The sequence below is a fragment of the Gallinula chloropus genome (assembly GCF_964237585.1).
Source record: "Gallinula chloropus genome assembly, chromosome: 5".
NCBI lineage: Eukaryota > Metazoa > Chordata > Aves > Gruiformes > Rallidae > Gallinula > Gallinula chloropus.
This window is the reverse complement of record NC_140090.1, coordinates 45,277,527-45,297,980: the sequence shown is the minus strand read 5'-3', so window position 1 is coordinate 45,297,980 and position 20,454 is coordinate 45,277,527. Positions and strand designations below refer to the sequence as shown.

General features: G+C 41.3%; 2 protein-coding genes across 2 annotated transcripts in view; one reads left to right on the top strand and one right to left on the bottom strand.

Annotated features, from left to right (window-relative positions):
* The window catches only part of LRRTM3 (leucine rich repeat transmembrane neuronal 3), a gene marked incomplete at both ends in the record, with an annotated part of 91,285 nt that extends 88,675 nt beyond the window's left edge, over window positions 1-2,610 (bottom strand). The window contains one exon of the mRNA XM_084265093.1: window positions 1,030-2,610. Coding sequence (XP_084121219.1) covers window positions 1,030-2,610 — 1,581 coding nt within the window. The remainder of the gene's footprint in view (window positions 1-1,029) is intronic.
* CTNNA3 (catenin alpha 3) overlaps window positions 1-20,454 on the top strand; it is a gene marked incomplete at its 3' end in the record, with an annotated part of 494,076 nt that overhangs the window by 245,239 nt on the left and 228,383 nt on the right. The window lies entirely within an intron of this gene.

Here is a 20,454-nt window from a genome sequence, read left to right as displayed (position 1 = left end):
CCAGCAAATAAAAAGAAATAGAAGAAAATGACAGACTTAATGGTTTCCTCAGCTACATTAATGTCTTTGACAGTCTTGAAAAGAGAATTTCTAATGAGCACTGAAACAAATGTGTGCAGGAAGTGGTCTTGCTTTTGCTGCTGCACATTTGAGTCGCTCTAATTGCATCAATAAGGAATTTCTGCTCCTCATTTAATGAATGCCTTTTGACTACTTTCTGAAAGGCAACTGGATGTAAGGGATAAACACTGGCACCTTTTGTATGAAGTCACATAAACAGGTTTCAATTAATAGTTATCAGCCCTAGAAACACTGTATTATAATGCAGTACAGTAAACCCCATTGTATATTTTTATTCTTACTTTTTTGTTACACTTAGGTTTCCCTTTGCTTTGCTTTTGGTCTGATGCCTCATGTCCTAAGAAAGCACTTCGATTTCCCACTGGCTTTGCATTTATTATATCTTGTGTTGGGCAGAAAGCAGGCATTCTTTCAGAGCTGTTCCTGCACCATCTCTCTCCTCACACAACTCAGAATTCATAGGATGGTGCAGTACCAGCTCTTTACTTGGTTCTCAGTTCAAAAAGTGAGTTTCAGAGCAAGGGCTGGGGTTAGATGAAGGGGGAGAAATGGGGAGGAATCTGTTTGATTTTTTGGGTTTTTTTTTCTTTCATTGTTATAATTTTTTCTCCCTGAACAGAGTCTCAATCACTGCAGGTGCACTGGATTACTTATGAAAGAAGTTGTCTATTTAAAACAAGAGAGACTTTAATGAAATCAGTAGAGGGTTTTTACAATAGGTATTGTATTAAGCCAGATATCAGGCTTCACATTGCTTGTGGTATTTAAATTTCAATGAGTTGATTATGTATGAGAGTAAAATGACCAGTATTATGAATGTACAAAAAAGTGACATGGAAGAGCTGTGCCAGAAAAGTGAGAAAAACGTTCCCTTTATAGTCCCTAGAGTTTAATAAAGCACCACTATTTCCCAGCTTTTAAAAGCTCTTTTATCACAATGGTTCATACCTCGCATTCCCTGGAGCCTGATTTGTTATACGTGCAGGGTCCTGTTCCATTCAGCAGCATCTCACTGGTTTCAGTGTTGGTAGGTTTGTAATCTACATAAAATTCCTGTGTGCTCGGAGTCATCTGCTTCAGCGACTGTCTCTTCTTTTTCCTGTGCCTTCGCATGAGAGAGCGCTGCTGCAGCTGCTTCATGCTGGCTGGGTAACGCTTCCATGACACGTAGATTACCAGCAGGATCACAAGCACAGACAAGAAAAGGGCCACGCTGCCTGCTATGATTTTATGGAAGGAGATGTGTTCTGCGTCGTGCTCGGGCTCGGAGCTCGCTTCAGTGGCTCCCATGGTTGGGGGCAAAGGGGACTTGCTGTCGTGTTTAGGCCTGGTGAGTTTTGGTTTAAACGTTGGCTTTGGGAGAGCTCGGGCTAATTCAAACCTTTCTGTGGTACTTTTGCCACAGATGCTGTAGTTTTTCACTGCATCGATAACGTTCACCCCTTGCAGTTCCTTAGGGCTGGCACAAATAATTGTATTTTCCCTCAGCCCTTTGAAACTTTTCAGCCAGTTTACCAGGGAGCAAATATTTCTGCTGCATTCCCATATATTCCCAGCAAGGCTGATGTCATTGAGGGATATCCAAGAATCCAAAATTTCTTGACCAATAAACGTGAGCTTGTTTGAATCCAGGTTGAGGCGCTGTAAATTGGGCACACACTGAAAAACACTAGGTCCACTGAAAGCTTCTATTTCATTGCCAGATAAATCAAGTCTTTGTAATGAGCTCCATGTCCAGGACATGGTTTGTCCTATCACACTGATTTTATTCCACTGTAAATAAAGGTTCTGAAGGCTGACTAGCCTTGGAAAAAGTGCCAGGTTGAGCTTAGAAAATTGATTGTGCTCCAGATGAAGCTCTTTAAGTCTGATCATGCCTGCAAAGACATTCCTTGCTAAACTTCGGATGCGATTATAACCCAGGTCCAACAGTTCAAGGTTCCTACAGTCTTGAAATATTCGAACAGGGATGGTTCTTAGGGAATTGGACCGCAAATGTAAACTCAGCAGCTTCCTTAAGCCCCTGAACTGTTCAGATCCCAGAGACTGCAGCTGATTGTATGAGAGATCCAAATTCCGGAGATTTGTCACAGGTCTGAAGGTATTATTAAGAAAATAGGAGATTCTGTTGGAACTCAAGATCAACTCTTTTAGTCTGCGTATTCCATTGAAAGCATTTTCGTCAATATTGCTGATGTGGTTATGGTCTAAATAGAGCCAGGTGAGTTGATTAAGACCTTTAAATTGATTGTATTTTAGTTTTTGGAGGCTGTTATATCGAAGGGACAAACCTAAACAACCAGCAGATATACTTGAGGGAATCTCCTGCAATTTCTGAGATTCACAATATACCATTTTGCCTTCACACCTACAGCCCTTAGGGCATCCTCGTTCAGCAGAAGAAAGCATTGTCAGTAATACAGTAGGGGCTATTACCAGAGCTACGGCTGATCCGCTCAGTAGCCTAATTACATTGAAACCTGGAAATAAAAACAACTTAGAAAAGTTATCCCCCCACACATCAGTCATTTCTTTCAATCATCTTAAAAGCTTTTTATTTCAGCAATCATTTAAAAATCCCTAGCTCGACTCAACTACTTTACACATTGTTTTCTTTACTCAGAATTTTTTTTTAAAGAATGCCTTTATATATATATTTATATATACACACACACACACACACTGAGAAACAGTTGGGTAAAAGGTGCAACCCCTGAGCAATTTAACTGTAAGAACAAAGCACATCAAGGAAAGGCTATGGAGTAATTAAAGCACAGGCTATTCAGTGGCTAGGAACTATACATGAAAAAAAAGAACGTGAAAAACATACCCATCCTTTGTGTTGTTCAAAGGTCGTCCTTAGGTCTTTTGTTTTTTGCTTAGTGTGCCACAAGCATGGCAGCCCCTGTCAGCTGCACTGTAGTGAGTCAGGGCTCACTGACACCCAGGAAGAAAAATTGGACCCCTTGGGAGATGGACCGATTTTGGAACATTATTCTTTGCCAGCCATGCAGAACACTCCAAGAATAAATCAATCCCAACACAGCATACGCAGCAAATTTTCAAATTCTTCCTAGGTGATAGGATCTTCATGGATATTACGTTTTTGCATCTTTATAGTTAGGAACCTGGCTTTTAAAAATTCTCTGTGTAGGAAAGCATGTTGGATTTTCCTCCCGGCACGGTTTAGCTATCTCAATTCACACATCTGTATTCCATAGCACAGCAGTTCCCTCACTTAGCACCCGATCCAGCCAGGAAGCTGCTTTGTAGCAGAGGAGGTGGAATAAGCCCGTTCAATGACCAAGCTCTGCTCACTTCTGCATACTGCCGTTCCAAAAGCTCCGTCCGACTGTTGCTTTGGTTTCAGGGATGCAGTCTTATGTAAAGCCGCCCCCAGCGGTGAAGGATATTATGGGCATGTGCAGAAGGGTCTTCCCTTTATCTTGCAAATGAATAAGCTCTGCTGGGAAAAGAGGGATTGCTCCCAGTGACTAATAACAGCTGAGCGGTCAGCTTCTGTGTAGGCTACTGAGGGGTGCTGAAACACCCAGATCCTCATCCTCACAGTCTTGTTTGCTGTTTGTGCGAGCTGGTTTGCGTCTCTGAATGTCCCAGCTCAGCGTGTGCTGCCGAGACTTTTGTCTGAAAGGCTAACATGACATTTGTAGGACATGGATACAAATTTTCAGTCCTCAGGGTTTTTTTTTTTTTTTCCTTGCTGCATTAGACGTGCTCACATGACCCTTGTGCGATAACTCACTGTTTTTTAGTGAAGTATCAGCCCCCTCAGTGTGTCTTTTAGCACGTGTTTCAGCAGGGACACTATATTTTACAGCATGAAAAATGTTTCGGAGCTGACATTTTGCCTTTTTGCTTTTTTCTTCTCTGTTAAAAGGCACGGTGCCAGGAGGTTAGAAGAGAGTATTGTGCTCATTTATTTCCCAAGTTGCTGTCACTTCGTTCCACAACACTAACACTTCAAACACAGGCTTCTGTAACCCTTACAAGTAAAGGGACTGAGCAGCTTGGTATGGAACCGTAATCAGGTGAACTGTGCTTACTGTAACTTATGACGTGGGCAGCGTTTTATGTGAAGGTTCCATATGCAAATGGTTTAGATGTTTCCCTCTGGGCAGTCCTTTATACATATAAATATATATATATCACGTAATATTTTTCTATTTCCTTACTCTTTCCTTCTTTCCCATGTGCTATAGGGAAAGGACACATCCTCTTATGTTGGCAGAGCAAAAGTAAGATGGCATTTCAGCAACTGCACCACACTGTCAGCCTTCCTTGACCAAGAAACATGCGATCAGAGGTGATGGTGGGGCAGTGTAACATCATGGCGCTTTGGCATGCAAGAACAGGCTAGAGCCCAAAGAGAAGCTTGTTGCTCATTAAGAGAGGACTACAAATTCCTGCCCCTCAAATGCAACTAGACAGCTTTGAGAACTGCTTTTCCTTTCCAAGGCAGATTTCTTACCCCTTGGAATAATTTGCTTTGACTATTCCCTTGCTGTGCACTGCTGTGAGCATTGAAGACTGCTAAATTACGTGAAACCTGAAATTTTCCACGCATTGAAATGCCAAAGTTACCTAGTGCTTAGTGTGCGAATGACTTCAGTCTTAGAGGAATCCCACTGGTATTCATGCATCTATCAGTAGTGCCTAAATTAGGAGCACCGTTGCCCCTGGCAAATGTTTGTGAACCTCTTTCGTGTCAGGAGTTAGAAATACATAACTGCATCAAAGTGCATCCTATAAAAATTTCCTCCCCTTTGGGTCAGATTTGTGCAGGGGGAAAGGGTTAACTCCTCCATTCATCTCTGTCACTGTCACCATCTCCTGTTCTCTACCACAGCTTGCTTCTGGCTCTTAAATCTGATCCATAGGGTTGAGGAGCCAGCAACAAACTGCAGACTGCACTGGGAACCGTGATAGTATGGGGAGCTGTTCTGCTGGCAGGAGTGTCATGTGCCAGTCCTGGTGTGCCCCATGTAGTTTTCCATCACTGCCTTGGGGCATTCTGTGCTTGATGGAGCAGGATTGGCAGCTTCAGAAGACAATCCAGACTGTTGGGTATACTGATTTGCCTCTTGGAACTGCGCTCGTCCTCTGTTGACAGTGGAGGATGCCTGTGACAGGTAAAGTCTTTATTGAAATTGGCTCGGTTAGGTTCCTGAACTTAGGTGGCATGAGATGGGGTGTAAATCTTCACCTGGTTCAAACACAGCATGCAAAGCTCCAGGTAGCATACATGTTCTTTGTCCCAAAGAATTGGTGCTACTTAGTATACCAACTCAGCCTGAGGCTTCTCCCCAGACTTTGCCTATTCTCTGGCTTTTCCTCTTTTCTCTCCCTGCTCTGTCTTCGCTGTGGGGTTAACAAGTAACATCTCTGCCACCATGAATCAGCAGAGCTTTGGTAGCTTTTCCAGGGTTTTAATAATTGCCAATATACTGGACAAATGAGAGGGAACAGCCACTCTTTTTACCTAGAGTTACTTTCATTTTTCTGGAAGGGGTCAGACATCAAGAGATGAACAGGGAGAGCATCAAATCTATGTTAATGGATTGCCAAATTCAATTTTCTTTACCAAGATCCTTTTTGAATTACACAAGGAGGAAAAGTGCCATTGTCTGATAAACAGTTTTTTGAAATTACATTTCTGTATCTTCATACAGCTGAATGGGCTCTTTTCAAATCGTGGAAATAAAGCTGCTCCCAGTATGAAACATTCCATACAAAATTTCAGGCCAGTCTGGCTGCATTATAAACTTTGAAAAATAGAGAATTAGAGTAAAGCAGCATTTTAGATAAGAAGATACCTTTTGTAAGTGACTTAACCTTTGCCTTGTGTCAGTCACAGCTTATACACCTGTGCGATCCCGTTGCATTACCATTTAACTCGTGTAACCAGGAGAAAGAACATGAGGCCAAACCAGGTAACTTCTCTTAAGGATAAGCTAGTTTTTGTTAGAGCTAATAGTGCACTTCCTGGGTGCCTAAAATCCAGGAGTTTGTTGAAGGGTTGGTGTCAAGGCAACGCGTACTCCATGTGCGTTCCTGCCTGTGCATTCTGCACGATGGTTGCTGTTCACGCTGACCGAGTATTGGTGCTAGGGAGCAATGTTATTCCTTCTCTTCTGCCTGTGAATCCAGCATTTTTGCAATTCTGTGAAGACAGATACTCATAAGAGAAGTATTTAATTTATTTGTGTACTCTAGAAAAGAGGCTGTGTTTTGGGATTTCAGCTGTAGGCAGAAATTGGGATGCTGCAGAACCTAGGAAGCTTATTAGTTTTGAGTTGTATGGCTCCAGGATCACTCCCGATTTGTTTCTCTGGGCTTGTTCTGAGGGGAAGAATGACATGCATCAGAAAATACCTTGGCAAATGCAGTGCTAAAGATGTCTTAACATTCATACAGATGAAATGTTAAGGGACCTGTGATGAACACATCATTTCCTTCATCCGTGTGACAGAGAAATGAAATTCAAAGTTGGTTGGAAATGATGCACTATTCCAAGGTAGTGATGGCCCAGACTTTTCCCTTGGTACTATGCTTTCAATAGGTTTTCTACCCAGAAATTGTTCTAGATGGATTTTTTTTTTCTATCTGATTTTGCTTTAATTTTGTGTTTGATTTCAGCTTTTGCTTATGTAGTTAAAATCTAGTGTATTCTCTTTTTCCATCCATCCCGGCTGCGGTCTCTGCACCTCACTGCCACTTCTCTGCGGAAAGCTTGCCATGACCTGCAGCACTACACCAGCTGCAAGAAGGAAAAGTACCTCTCTCAGCTGAAACCAGGCCATGCACAAACATCAGACTTTAGACTTCTGGACACAGCTTTTTTTCTGTCTGCAGCTTCTTGGGCCCAGGGGTGCCTTTAGGTGTGGAATTGCAGGTGACTTTGGGGAGCCGGAGTTAACAGCGCCATGTTCGCTTTGGTTTATGAAGTAACAATGTATGTCTTTCCCTTGACATTACTTCACTATGAAGGAAGTGTGAGTCAGCTGGGTTAGCAATAGTAGCTTGTTCTTAATGGTCCTGTAGCATGCTATCACTGTATCGTTAGGAGTAGATAAGTCTAATAAAATGTGTTTGCGGTTTGTGAGCCAGTGATTAAACGAACCGGCTGTTCCATGAGGATCAGATTAGAGCTGGGGGAGTATAACTCCCAGTGTAAATATCAGCACATGGGAATGCAGAGGGAAACTCAGGATGCAGCATTTGCCAAAGGCAGGCATAAGGAAGGGGAAGTGTGGGAAAGCCAGGTTTAAGGAATGTGCAGGCAAGGGAAATTGAGGCAACAGAGAGTGCTCGGAAGGAGCAGGGGAAGATGACTGAGAGTGGGGAGGGACTTATCCCAGCAGTTTGTCAGTACTGACCTAAAGGTGGGAAGTGGTAGAGGGGAGAGGTGGATAAAGAAAACCCCCTTGCTCTCCTGCTGGGAACAATTAGCTTTGTAAGGCCTCTGTGAAGGTGAAAAGATCCCCTGTTGCAAATTCTGTGATCAAGCTGAAGGAACATCTGAAGCTGGATAGGAGCCGTGCCCCCTCTCTAAGAGTCAGTAACCTCCATAACATCGCATAGCTTGTAGAGGGCATCGGGGACACATCTGTCGGTTTGTGTATACCCGGAGGATCTCCTCCGTGCCGCGGTTCACGGGGCAGCACAGGCTATTGCTTTCCTCATGCACAGTTCCACACTGTTGAATAATGAAGCTTTTCCAGTTGTACAGCTCTGCTGAAATTTGTGCATTGTGGAAAGGTCACAGGGGTCTCCAGGCTGTCCCAGGGGAGATGATGCTGCGTACAAGCCTGCAACCTTTGCTCGTGGCATCCAGTGGCTGGATAGTCTGGATCCTTCATAACTTCTCTGTCCTTAACAAGGCATTGGATGCCCCCATTGTCTTTTTGTCCTACGACTGTGAGGCTGTTTGAAGACAAGCAGCCTGTGCTTCAGTTCCACCCTCTGGAGGCACGGCTCCATTAGATGCAAAATCTTCTAGAAAAATCTGATAACTTGCTTTCCAAACCTCAGCTTTTACCCTAATTTTCTTTGGGTCCCAGTATGTCCACTCATGAGAGGGGGATAGAGACATTTAATTATCCCTTAAGTTGATTAGCCAAACAGATGTCTTGCTGCTTGCTGTTTTCAAACACGTCTTTTCCCTCAGTTAAGCCATCTTTTTGGACTTTCCACACAAGTTACGCCGTATCTATTGTCATTTTTATTACTTGAGCTGGGTCTCACTTATTTTGTAGCACTGTTTTGAGCAAAAATGACCGAATGGTGAGATTCCACATGAGGACAACATAGCTGTCAAATGTAGGAAAACAGGCTGCTTCTGGAAATGCAGAATTTTCACATCTCTTTGGTTAATAAGCTTGTCAAATTCTATTCACTGTAGGACCTTTCTGCTATCACATAAGTACCATTTGAAAAATACTTAAAGATCTGCTGAATATCACCTTTCATTTTCCATATCAAAATTGTGACTAGTGGCTAACATTTATCAGCCAGATGAAAGGAAAGATACACATACATCATGTTTCTTAGCATCATACCTCAATCAGTAGAGAAGACAATTGTTCTTGTGCGCCCTGGTCTCGTTGCTATCCAGTATAAACAGGCATACCCATGTAAGTAATTGGGTTGCAGGATAGTTCGATTTCATTTGATCTGTTGGAATATTCTGATATAATTTCCAATTTCTCCTTTCACTTGCTTACGCATTGAAAAGTCTACAGAGGAGAAAGTGTTCCAGCTTACCTCTGAGAGGGCTTACGCTTGGACTCTGGTGGGGCGTCCTGCGGGTTGTGATTTCACATCCGAAGGCAGTTGGAGTGATGTGTTACTGTATGGCATTAGTAACATTTGGAAGAGAAAACTACACATGACAGTTGAGCAGATTTGCAACTGAAAGAGAAAAACATGCACAAAGTTAAGAAGCATATAATTACGTTCATTCACACTGTGACTAGCATAAAAATTATTTATTCCAAATGGTTACAGTTGTGTGCTTAGTCACTTCCTTCCCTGGCTTCAGCCTAATTCTGTTTTCTGGCATTTTCCTGCAAAAAGAAAATATGTTTGTTCTCTTTTTCATCAAAAGTTTCAGATTTGTGTAGCTTTTAATAATTCAGTAAGTCTTTTTCAATTAAGCAAGCTACAGCAGTTTTTGGATGTTTCAGCTTTGGTAGCTGGTGCTAAGAAAGCTCAGCATCTTAATTAGATTGGCAGTCTTGGTTAGTTAGCCAGCCTGTATTCTGCTTCTACTTAGTTGCAGAGGTCACTCCTCTGTGCCCACCAATGCTGGACTAGAACTTTGTGTTATAAATAAATAAACATTAAAAAAAAAAAAGAAAAAAAAGAAATAAATATGTATATAAAAGGTGAATTGATGCAGGTCAGTCTGGCCTATTCTGTCTTGTGTTGGCCATCCTTCTTGCTCTTTTCCCGTTGGTGTGCCTGGCAGGCAGAGCTCTGAAGAAACCATATGTGATTTAAATGACTTATTGGCTCATCCTTTCAGGACATGTCCTCCCAAGAAAATGATTTTAAATTAAATGTGATTAAATTAAAAAAAATAAATAAACATACAACCAAACCCTAGCGTATTTAAGTGATTTACAGAAGGGCAGCGGAGTCCCGTGTAATTTCAAAACAAAAGTCTCGCTTGCTGCAGATCTGTTCTGGCTTCTGTGACAGCATACTCTACTGGTTATTAAATCTAAGTGTCTTTTACCCAGTGGATGGGACAGCAAAAAAATGACAAAATCAACTCAAAGGCACTTGTATGTTAGACATGGTGTTGGCTTGCTACATTGCAGTGTAGAACAGAACATGTCTGACAAAATGTTTGTTTTGTGTTGGAGAGTGCTGCAGGCAGAGGGAGGAGGAGACAGGCAGCTCTCATGAAGAGCAGAGTTGGAGTTTTCAGCCTTTCTTCTCTCACGACAGCAGCGGGATAGGCTTGCTGTAATGGTTGCAGTTTTGGAAATCCTCCTGTCCAGTGTTCTGTATCTCCTAGGTAGGTAAGAAGCTTGAAACACCTTTCTCTTACAGCTCAGTTGCATATGGAAAACGTTAGAAAGCAAGAAATGCTGCTGATTGCTAACCATGTAGAGGCTCTGGTCAGCCCACGTAGTGGGGACTCAGGAGAGCTGAATCTCAGTGAATCAACAACTTTGTTTTGGTGACCTGGAGTAGCAACGGGAATCAGGAGAAAATAGTAAGGATGTAAAAATGTAAACTCCGTTTCCAAACCAACATTTTGCCTCCAGGTGCACAGGAAGCAGCTGCATCTTACAAGGTACCTCTTTTGTCATAGATATATGACAGAAAAGTCCTCTGTCTATGTAATAGGGAAATAGTGTGGCTAGCTGATTTTAACTTGCAGTGTATGTTTGTGTGATCATTTGTCATTGGGACTGGCTTGAAATCCAGAGCATGAATAGAAATGCAACAATGTAATTAACACAACCCAAATGCTTCCTGTGGGTATTTCTGCTGCTGTGCGGTGAGCAGTTTCCCCTGTTCCTTTGTGAGGCTGTTAGCTCCTAGGAAAGGAATGGGCTTCCTTCTATCCGTGGAAGATGAAAAAAGCATCTGAAACTTGAGATAACCAGGTACAAATCTAATACAAGGAACGACAGTTCCATCACAAATAGTGATGTCAGAATGTTGTTTAGTTTGAAAATTGTAGGAAAAGTAGACAAGGACATTTCAGGGGAAGATAAATGTACCAGTGATTTTGCTTTCTTCATCTATAAACATAATTTCTGCCATATAATTTAGTTTGTATGATGACAGTCGAACTCTACAATACAAATCCTGGGGAATTCCTTCTGAGGTGATGTGCCTTGGTGCTGTTTGCATGCATAAAACATCCACAGAGGGGAGTAACAGCGAGACAAACAGAACTCTCATGTTACAGTATAGAAGCTAAAGAGTAACTAATGGGTGTTAGGAAAAGAAAAGGGGGGAAAAAAAGGTACTTTGTGGCCATGGTACTGAATTAGAGCCATCTCCTATGGAGATCTTTGCAGTTTCCTTTGAAATACCCAGGACTTGCCACTCTGAGACAGAAGACTGGAAGAGATCCAGTACTCTTATCTGACATAGCAATTTCAATGTTGTTCACTGTGTGATTTAAAGTCAAGTACAAATATGCTGTTAGAATAGTGGTATCTGTAAATGGATAAAAGTCTTGAAGTTGTATCAGAGCACTGCTGCATGAAAGAATCTCCAAAAAGAGAACTATAAACGTCCTTGAATGTATTTGCTCCTTGTATAAACACCGTGGTATTTGGAATTCTGTATCAAATAGTTGCTGATCAAAAGATTAACATTTTAAAGAAATTGATGATTCCTATATTCACATAAAGTCCGGGATTTAGCATGGTACCCATTCGTACACGCAGAAACAGAAGAATGCCAGGTATGCCAGGTGCTCTAACAGTTGAATGGCAAGACTTGATTTTGCAAAGCTCTGTAATTGTGATAAAACCAAGGTTTTTTTTAAAGCTGGATTTAGAAAAGGTTTCCAGTAACAATTGCTGTTGTGGATATTTGGGTCCAGATCCACCTGTGATGGTTATTGTGCCTCCAGCGAGACCTGCAGAAGCTGCCTTCTGCCACTGCTCATTGCTGACATGGTGGGAATTAGCACAGCAGTGATCAACTTCCAGCTTTGATCTTGGACTTTAAAAAGGTTGTTGTAAATTAGATCAGAGACTCAGAGAAAGAGAGAATTCCTCCTCTTAGTGACACAGTTTTTTACAGTCAAATGTCTTAGCTGATGACGGTATTAATTATCACACAATGAATGTGGTTCGTTTGCAGAATTCTATGGGAGAAGAGGATTCCCCATTGGTACCTTTCTCTCTCTCTCTCTCTCTCTTTGGATATTTAATCCCATATTGTGTCACAAACTAATACAGTGAATTGCATCCTAAATGTTAAGGGAGGGAGTGGCTGATCCCTGTAGGTCTGGCAAAATTAGCCTTTTAAATGTTCAGCATATAATTTAATAGATGTGTCAGTGACCTTTCTTCTGTGGCTCTTCTTTTTCACAGCTGCTGGAGGAAGTACTTGGTAGCCATTTCATGTCCTCTTACTTGAAAGTGTTGATTTAGCACATTTGCATTCTTTGCTTATGTTGACACTTCCCTGGTGTTTTTTACTTTAGGCCACTTGCAGCAGAAATGCCTGAGATCTTGTACGTCCTGCTGTGCCTAGAATGCATTTCAAAACCAGTAACTGCTTGCAGCCCCTGACACCCTTTGCTAGTATTTGCTTTCTGCTTTCCGTACATTTTGCTTGGTAGGGTATCCTGCTGCTCGTCAGAGGCTGGCTGGAAGCGTGTCACTTGTGTCAGGAGGGGCTTCGTACGCTCACCGCGGTTCAATGCAAAAGCAAAATGCAGCAGCGGCAATCTGCTTGGTTTTGGTTCCTGTTCTTTCCGCTGCTGCCATTCAAGAAAGGTAGATACCACGTATGAAATCATTAGGGAGCTTCTCATGTCCTCAAACAAAGAGAGTTTTACTCATCGTGATGGGGAGCAATACACTGTTTAAACGCTTCGTAGGAGTGCTAGTGAATTATCAGTCAGGCAGGTATGACTGAGGATGTCAGAACAGCAGCGTCCCTCAACGCATAATCTTGTACAGCTGTCCAGGTCACTATTAGGAACTTGGTGATGAGTTACTGGCAGTAGGTCTTGCCGATTTCTGTTCCCCATGGGAATAAGGACTAATTTATACTTTACATGATTAGAACAAGGTCGGGTAAATATTTTATGTAGAGTCACTGTTTAGAAAGCTTTATGTCTGATATTCCAGGTGATTCATCTATCATATTTGATATTAAGGTTCTGTTTATGCATTTGTAATTTAAGCTTACGGAACTCCTGAGCATGGGTTAGGTGTGTTTGTGTGTGCTGTACATGATGGTTTCAGGAGACCGTTAAAATCCAAATTGAAAATATTGTGTTGTCTTGGAGTCTGCGACAATCTGTAGGAGCTGTTGCTGGGTTTGAAAGGAAACAAATAAACAGGAACTTGGTATACAGCCCTGCTGCCTCTCCTGAGTTTTGTCATTACCTTTATTTAATGGTGTAGGTTTTGATGTTCATTAGTCAGCCTGTACTGGCTTCCTACTGTCTTTGCTTCCCCAAGAAAGGGAATTACTTCATGTGAAGAAAGCACAGTATGATTTTGCTTGTTAAATGGAAGCTGCCTCCATAAGTCAAGAGCCATGTAAACACCATACAGTTAAACTTGTCTCTGGGTACTGCAACAGTTATATACCCTTTAGGCTAAATACAGTGCCATGAAAAATGTGCTTCTGCTGTAAATAGCTGTCCCTCATGCTGTTAAAGGTCTTCATTTAGGGTTAGGGAGCTATGCTGTACCATTGTGCCTCCGATTTGCATCTTAATAAACTTTGAACTGAAGCAAATAACTTATTTGACATTCTAATGGGGATCTTTTGTGTCCAGTTATTCAGGATTAGTATTCCATGGGGAGAGAGGCTGAGATAATCAGATTCTCACCCCCTGTGAGAAGTTCCTTGGGGAGTGGATAAAAGTCTAGTTTGCAAGGTTCATTCCTGCAAAGTAGCATGAGAATATAGGATGTCATGTTTCACTGTTCTCAGCCCCTTCTTGGATCTACAACTAAAGGTCAGTTGAAGTCATGTATTCACCCACCTTATGCTGAAGTGAGTAGTTCCTGTGGGTCTCTGTGTGTGTATGCGCATGTACCGGAACCAGTTTGTAACGATCGGCCTTCGGGTTCATCACAGCCTGGTGACATTGGCGTTCTGTGAATGGAGATGTTTTATTTCTCCCTGCTACTTCCTTTAATCAATATATAATTCTAAGTTGAATCACTGTCTAACACAGAAGTAAATAACCATTCGTTTGATGTTTATATATATAGGAGTTTGGCTATAGCAGGCAAGGAAAGTGTTTTGAGTTTTCTGATGACCATTGCAAAATGTTATTGCTCAGGAAAAAGATTACAAGGGAAATGTGATAATCCCTTTATTAAGATACTTGTCATTCCCATTTAGTCATAGTTGAAACAGTAATGAATGCATCTGAAGCCAGTCGGTCTCTCTGCTCGCAGCCTGTCTTCTGTTGGTACAAGCGCTGTACAGATAAAGGGGTCTGTGTGACTTTCAAGTAAATGTCACTGCTATTCCGTGCAGAGCTCCTATGCATACAGCTGGAAAGGAACTGAAGATGTTGTAGAACGTTGGTTCAGAAACTTAACATCCAGAAGTTTTTAAAATAACATAGCATTCATGAAGATTCGGAGCACTTTTCCCTGTGACTCAAAGCTCTTGCTTCCCTTGAGCCAAATGGGGATTATTACCTAAAGCAAAGCACAGCATTATATTTAGTGCCATATTTAATGGCTTTATCTTAGTCTGTGGTATGTGGTATTCTTCACGGTTTGATGATATACTTAAATAAACAATTCAGAAGGAATTGTTAAGATGTTTTAACATCTAACGTTTAACCTGCTGACAGATCAGACCTTAAAAAAAAAAATTAAAAAAAAAAATATATATATATACACACACAGAGTAGTATCATGGATTCCAGGTTGCTGCAACCATTGTTCTTTCGCAGTCTTGCAATTTCTTTGGGGTCCATTTCTTGTTCCAGGAATGCAAATGAAAATAAAATTATGCTTGAATCTCGGCATGTAACTGTAGTGGCCAGAAAAAATGTATCCATTTTATTAATCAATTCAAACCTTTTCTACCCTTGAAGAACTTTGCTATTCTCTTCTTGTCCATTACAAACCAACCAACACAGCTGACTTTCTAGTTGGCTGCTGCCCATGCAGGTTTCCCTCTTGGGAGGCCAAGGTATGTTTTCAACTTCTTTTCCGTAAGGCGGTATCTTATTTCCTGTCCAGGTGGTCACTGTCGTATGTCAGCCTACCTTGCTGTTACCCCCATTAAATTGGGAACAGCTTCTCTACACCTATAAAATAGCTGCTTGTTTGGTTTGGGGTTTTTTGTTCTTCTCTGCCAGGACAGGCAATATGTTTCCCTGCCTTAAAGCGATCAGAATTTCTCTGCCTATGTAATTTTTCTTCCCCAAATTCTGAAATCTCTCTAAAATCCTTACTACAAATATGGGCAACATGCTTAATTAGTAACTATAACCCCATGTTTCTAGTCTTTACACTTTTAACCTTGTGAAGATTTGAGTTTTTTTCCTCCTCCTCTTTCTGGCTTCCCAAGCATGAAGACAGCCAGTGATGTAGCAGTTCCTCGGCGCTTTCTGCAGTGGCTGAAGAAAAGAGGGAGTCACTGAATTTTGAATGAGAGATGTATTTTCTTCCCTATATCAGGCATAGTTGCTGTCCCCGGATGTCTGTCACAGTGCCTCTCGCTGTCTCCTCTCTCTGAGGCTGAGGTGCTGTCATGCTGATCATCATGGGCCTGTGCAAATGTGCCAGTCTCTCAACACCAACATTTGTTTCTGTCAAAGAAGGCAGTCAACAAGAACACATGTGAAACGAGTGGGTTATCATGAAGAGATGCTTCTCTCTGAAGGGGAATTCCATTCCTTAGATCTGTTACGTCTTTGCCCTATCTGGCTTTTGTACTGTGGTCCTTTCACCCAGAGAAGCACCAGCCATGACCCACTTTACATGCTGTTGGACTGCTTCGGCAGTAGTGCGTGTTTGTATAGAAATGACTGGGGTTTTTTTCCCTAGGAATTGCTGTTTTAGTAAGCTGACATAAGATTTTGTGGTGTATATATCAGAAATGGGCAGAGAAAGTGTCCCTTAACTTTACCAGTTTTCAAGGTTCTTGTGTTTGGTTTGTTGGTTGGGGTTTTTTTTAAATTAAAAAAAAAAGTAATAAGTAGTTCTTTAGGTTGAAAATAAAGGTTTCAGGCTTTATTTAATAGGATGATGACTTTCAAAATCAATGTTTTGTTTAATTTAAATATATATGAATGTAGAGAAGTAGGAATTGTATTTAAAATGTGTTTGAAATATTAGAGTTAGTTGTAAAATTTCTTCAAATACTCAGTGGTTCTAATTTGCACCCACTGGCCTGATGAGGGTTCGGATTCTTGTCAAAAGACTCAAAGCTTTCAACACAGGTTATCAATGTTTTCCCACAAGTCATTTCATATTACAGAATATTGCTAAATACAAAATAGCCCTTTCATAGCATTTTAATACAGATATGATTAAAGAGTCTACTGTTTGAACTATGAGCGACATGATCTAAAACAAAAAAGACTGGCAAAAAGAGGCCCATGTGAAACTCCTTTTGGTAGGTAACATTGCAGCCCATGCAAATTTGTAGTCTGCCTGCTTGCTTTGGCAATTGAAAAAGATTAATTTTTTTAGAGATTGACTTGTAGAAATCATATAGGTGTGTCTATCATTCACTGTAGTTATTGCAAATTATTATTTATTTTGGGCCAGGAAGTTGGAAAGTTGAATGTTTTCAGGTTGGGTTTTGGGTTTGTTTTTTTTTTACTGGCCATTTTTCAAATTGGCTTTTCACTTCATACATAATAAAGATTTACAGGACATATTCTTGGATCTACAGGGACTCGGGAGTAAAGGCTAGGATGCGTTTCCTCAGAGCAGAGTCACAGCTGTAGGTGTATTTGGGTTTATGTCTGTGTTGGTATCACTTTTGGTATGAGGGGTAGACAAATGCTACAGGTCTGCCAGTAGCTTTGCTTAGGAGGAAGGGTAAATGCTGAGGCAAAGATTACCTCCTCTGTCCAGTCTCCCTGTACGCAGCAAATAGTAGTTGAGTTAAACCATCTCAGTGTTGAACTGTTTTGTTGAACAAAAAGCCATGCTTCCTTAGTTTTTTCTGGGTGTTACAGTCCCTGGATCGGATGAGATTAGACAGTTTAACTTATTTTGTGGCTCAGTTTGTGAGGTTTCTCCCTGCTTTTCCATACACGATCCTTTGCAAAGCAACAGCCGTTACCACTTTAACAGTAGGGTCTAACTCCTAACCAGTTTGCACATCTTGTTTTTTTGTGTGACACTGACATAGGCTCATCTTTCATCCAGCTAAAGGCTTCTGTGGCTGTTACAGGAGCATGAGGACTCCTCAGAGTTATTTCTAATAAAATATCTTTTAGACGTGTAGTTGGGGTTGGGATTTTCTTAGCCTCTCAAGCTGAGGCCCAGGCCAAGGGTGCCAAATGTACACATATGCTGAGGAATAGTTATGGCTCAAAGTAAGGATTAAAGCTAAGAACGGTGCTCAGAAGCAGAGTTGTAGTACAGTTGGGGCAAGGAAGGTCACTGCTCTTGCTGAAGAGGAATTTCATCATTTATGGCATTTTCCTTATTTGCTGGAGCATTATGGAAGTACATGGGGTCAGGAAAGACTGGAGCTTTCTATTTGGGGATTAATCTAAACAGCGCTGACAGAGTGGAGGTAGGGCAAAAGGTATTTCTTGATTGGGAAGTATTTGGAGTATTTCTCTTGGTCCAGTTCAAATAAGGGTTTGTCTTATCTATGCTAATATTATGTCTGCCTCAGATTAAATCTGTGTCTATTGCCAGAGAATTTTTGTGTAATAGCCATAAATTTATATTAAAAAAGGTGATAGTTAAATTGAGAAGTAGTATACATGATTATATCCCTGTTTAGATACCTAGGATCTTGCAGAGCTTTGTAAGCAGACAAACATGTTTGGAATAAAAGCAGGAGGGAAAAAAAAAAGATGAAAAAAGAACAGCTTTGATTTAAGGCATGGAATTGTTAATATTCCTTCCCTAGTTTCTTCTCTGCCAGATAAAACTCCCACCACTTCAGTGTTGCCATGCAATAAATTTTGTTTTGTTGGGTATTATTCCTCCTTTTACTGGTGATTCATTGAGATGAAGCATTTGCTAAACTACACTTTTAAAATGTTTGTTTATTATTTTTCTATGGTTGGTATTTTGAGGGCAGCTTGAAAAAGTCCACACATTTTTCCACCAGGCTAACCCTAACTCAGATACAAGTTTAAAAAAATCTTGCAAAGTGACTTTTTTTTTTTTTACCTTGTAGAGAACAGACAAATGGATGGATTTGTTTTTGAGCTTGGATGAATACTCGGGGGAATTACCATGCACTCAGTTCCAAAGCATTTTCTTGTCCCTGTGCTTTCATCAGGAAAGACTTTTTTTTTTTTAATAATTGCTGTCTTGGGTCTGTTTTTTTAAAGTCGCTTTTTCATTCACTTCTTCCCCAGGCCTGCACCCATACAGCCCCACCCTGCAAATCTTAATTTGCTGAATTGAGGTAAGGAGCAGGCATATGGTGGACTCAAACAGCTGCACTGAAAGAGGGATCAAAGGCAAGTGGTATCTGTAAATGGAGCACTGGATTACAGTCATTGTGGGACTGGGGTATAAGAACATAAATCCACATATTATGAGGGCAGGACGGTTTGAGATGAGGAGGTCTTCTGCATTTTTAGGCCATTTTCAGGGTCCAGGCAGTACAAAAGTATTACTGCTGGGTATTGTACTTGTGTCATAACAACCCCATGCAATGCTACAGGCTCGGGAAAGAGTGGCTGGAAAACTACCTGGTAGAATAGGACTTGGTGGTTGATTGCCGGCTGAATGTGAAGCACCAGTGTGCCCGGGTGGCCAGGAGGGCCAACAGCATCCTGGCTGGTATCAGGAATAGTGTGGCCGGCAGGACCCAGGGCAGTTACTGCCCTCCGTTCTTGGCACTGGTGAGGCTGCACTTCAAGCCCTGTGCTCAGTTTTGGGTCCCTCACTACAGAAAGGACACTGAGGTGCTGGAGCATGTCCAGAGAAGGGCAACGATGCTGGCGAAGGGTCTAGAGCACAAATCAGATGAGGAGCGTCTGAGGGAGCGGTGGTTGTTTAGCCCAGAGAAAAGGAGGCGGAGAGGAGACATTGTCCTCTCTATAACTACCTGACATGACAGGAGGTTGTAACCAGGTGGGGGGTTGGTCTCTTCTCCCAAGTAACAAGAGACAGGACAAGAGGAAATGACCTCAAGTTGTACCAGGGGAGGTTTAGACTGGATGTTGGGAAAAATTTCTTCACTGAAATGGTTGTCAAACACTGGAACAGGCTGCCCAGGGAAGTGGTTGAGCCACTGTCCCTGAACGTATTTAAAAGACACATAGATGTGGTGCTTAGGCACGTAGTTTAGTGGTGGACTTGGTAATGTTAGGTTTATGGTTAGACTCAATGATCTTAAAAGTATTTTCCAACCTAAATGTTTCTATTATTCTATAACAAATTTCATTCTTCTTGTTGGCCTAATAGTGACAGTAATGTGGTTGCCCCTTTTGTTCTAGGTTAAAAGTGTAATTGGGGGGAAGTTGCCACCTGATAGGGAGTAAATTGTTGGAGTATCAATGCCCTTGAATGTGTTTGGATATAGGAAACCTTCTGCCATCCTTGCCACAATGAACCGGTAATGGCTGAAGTTGTACTTCTTGCAGTCCAGATCCAGATGTGTGTTCTGCCAGACCAAGTCCAAAAATTGTGATAATTTAATATTCTGTACATAATTTCTTCTGAACAGCACTGCTAGTATGCTTGTGGTATAATAATTGAGTGGGATGTGTTTGATATTCTCAGATACTCACTGGTCGTTGATTAGGGCTTTTATATCACACCGACTACAGAATAGGTTCTGATGGCTTTTTCTTGTTGGGAGGTCACGCAATCTTTCAGTTTAATGAAAGCATTTGGGTTTTCTGAATAAGAGAAAAATCAATTTCTATGGTATTGATTTGAACAAAATTCAAAAGGTCAAGTATAATGCTTGATCTTGAAGTATCTGGCTCAATATTCTGTTTTGCTGCTTGTCGTGGATCAGGATCACAAAGCAGGGAATGAAATGCTGCTTTAGGCAAGAGCAGCTGGCTCTCCCCATGTTTAGGACCACTGACTGGGGAGTGTCCAGGGATGAAATGGTTCTACATTTATCACTTAATTTTAAGTTAAAATACAAATTCTGGATAGGTCTATTGTTCCTAAATTATTGGCTGGAGCAGTGGCATGGGACAGTATGCAGAATGGGTTAATCCAGCCATAGGAGTTTAAAATCTCATTGATAAAAAGACATGAGAAGTGTAATCCAAAAACTGGAAGAGTGAAAGATGCGATAATTCCTTTCAGATCTGTGCCTAGACAAATTTTCTGTACAGCTTGATGGTTTGACATCATTGGCCCATATTGAATTAAGTGGAAAGTTGAGATTAATTGCTGCCATTCTTTAACTGATGCTGTGAAGCTATCGCAACATATAAAAAGGATGTGCAGAAGTTTCACTGCTGTTACAATCCTAATGCCTTAGTTTCATTGT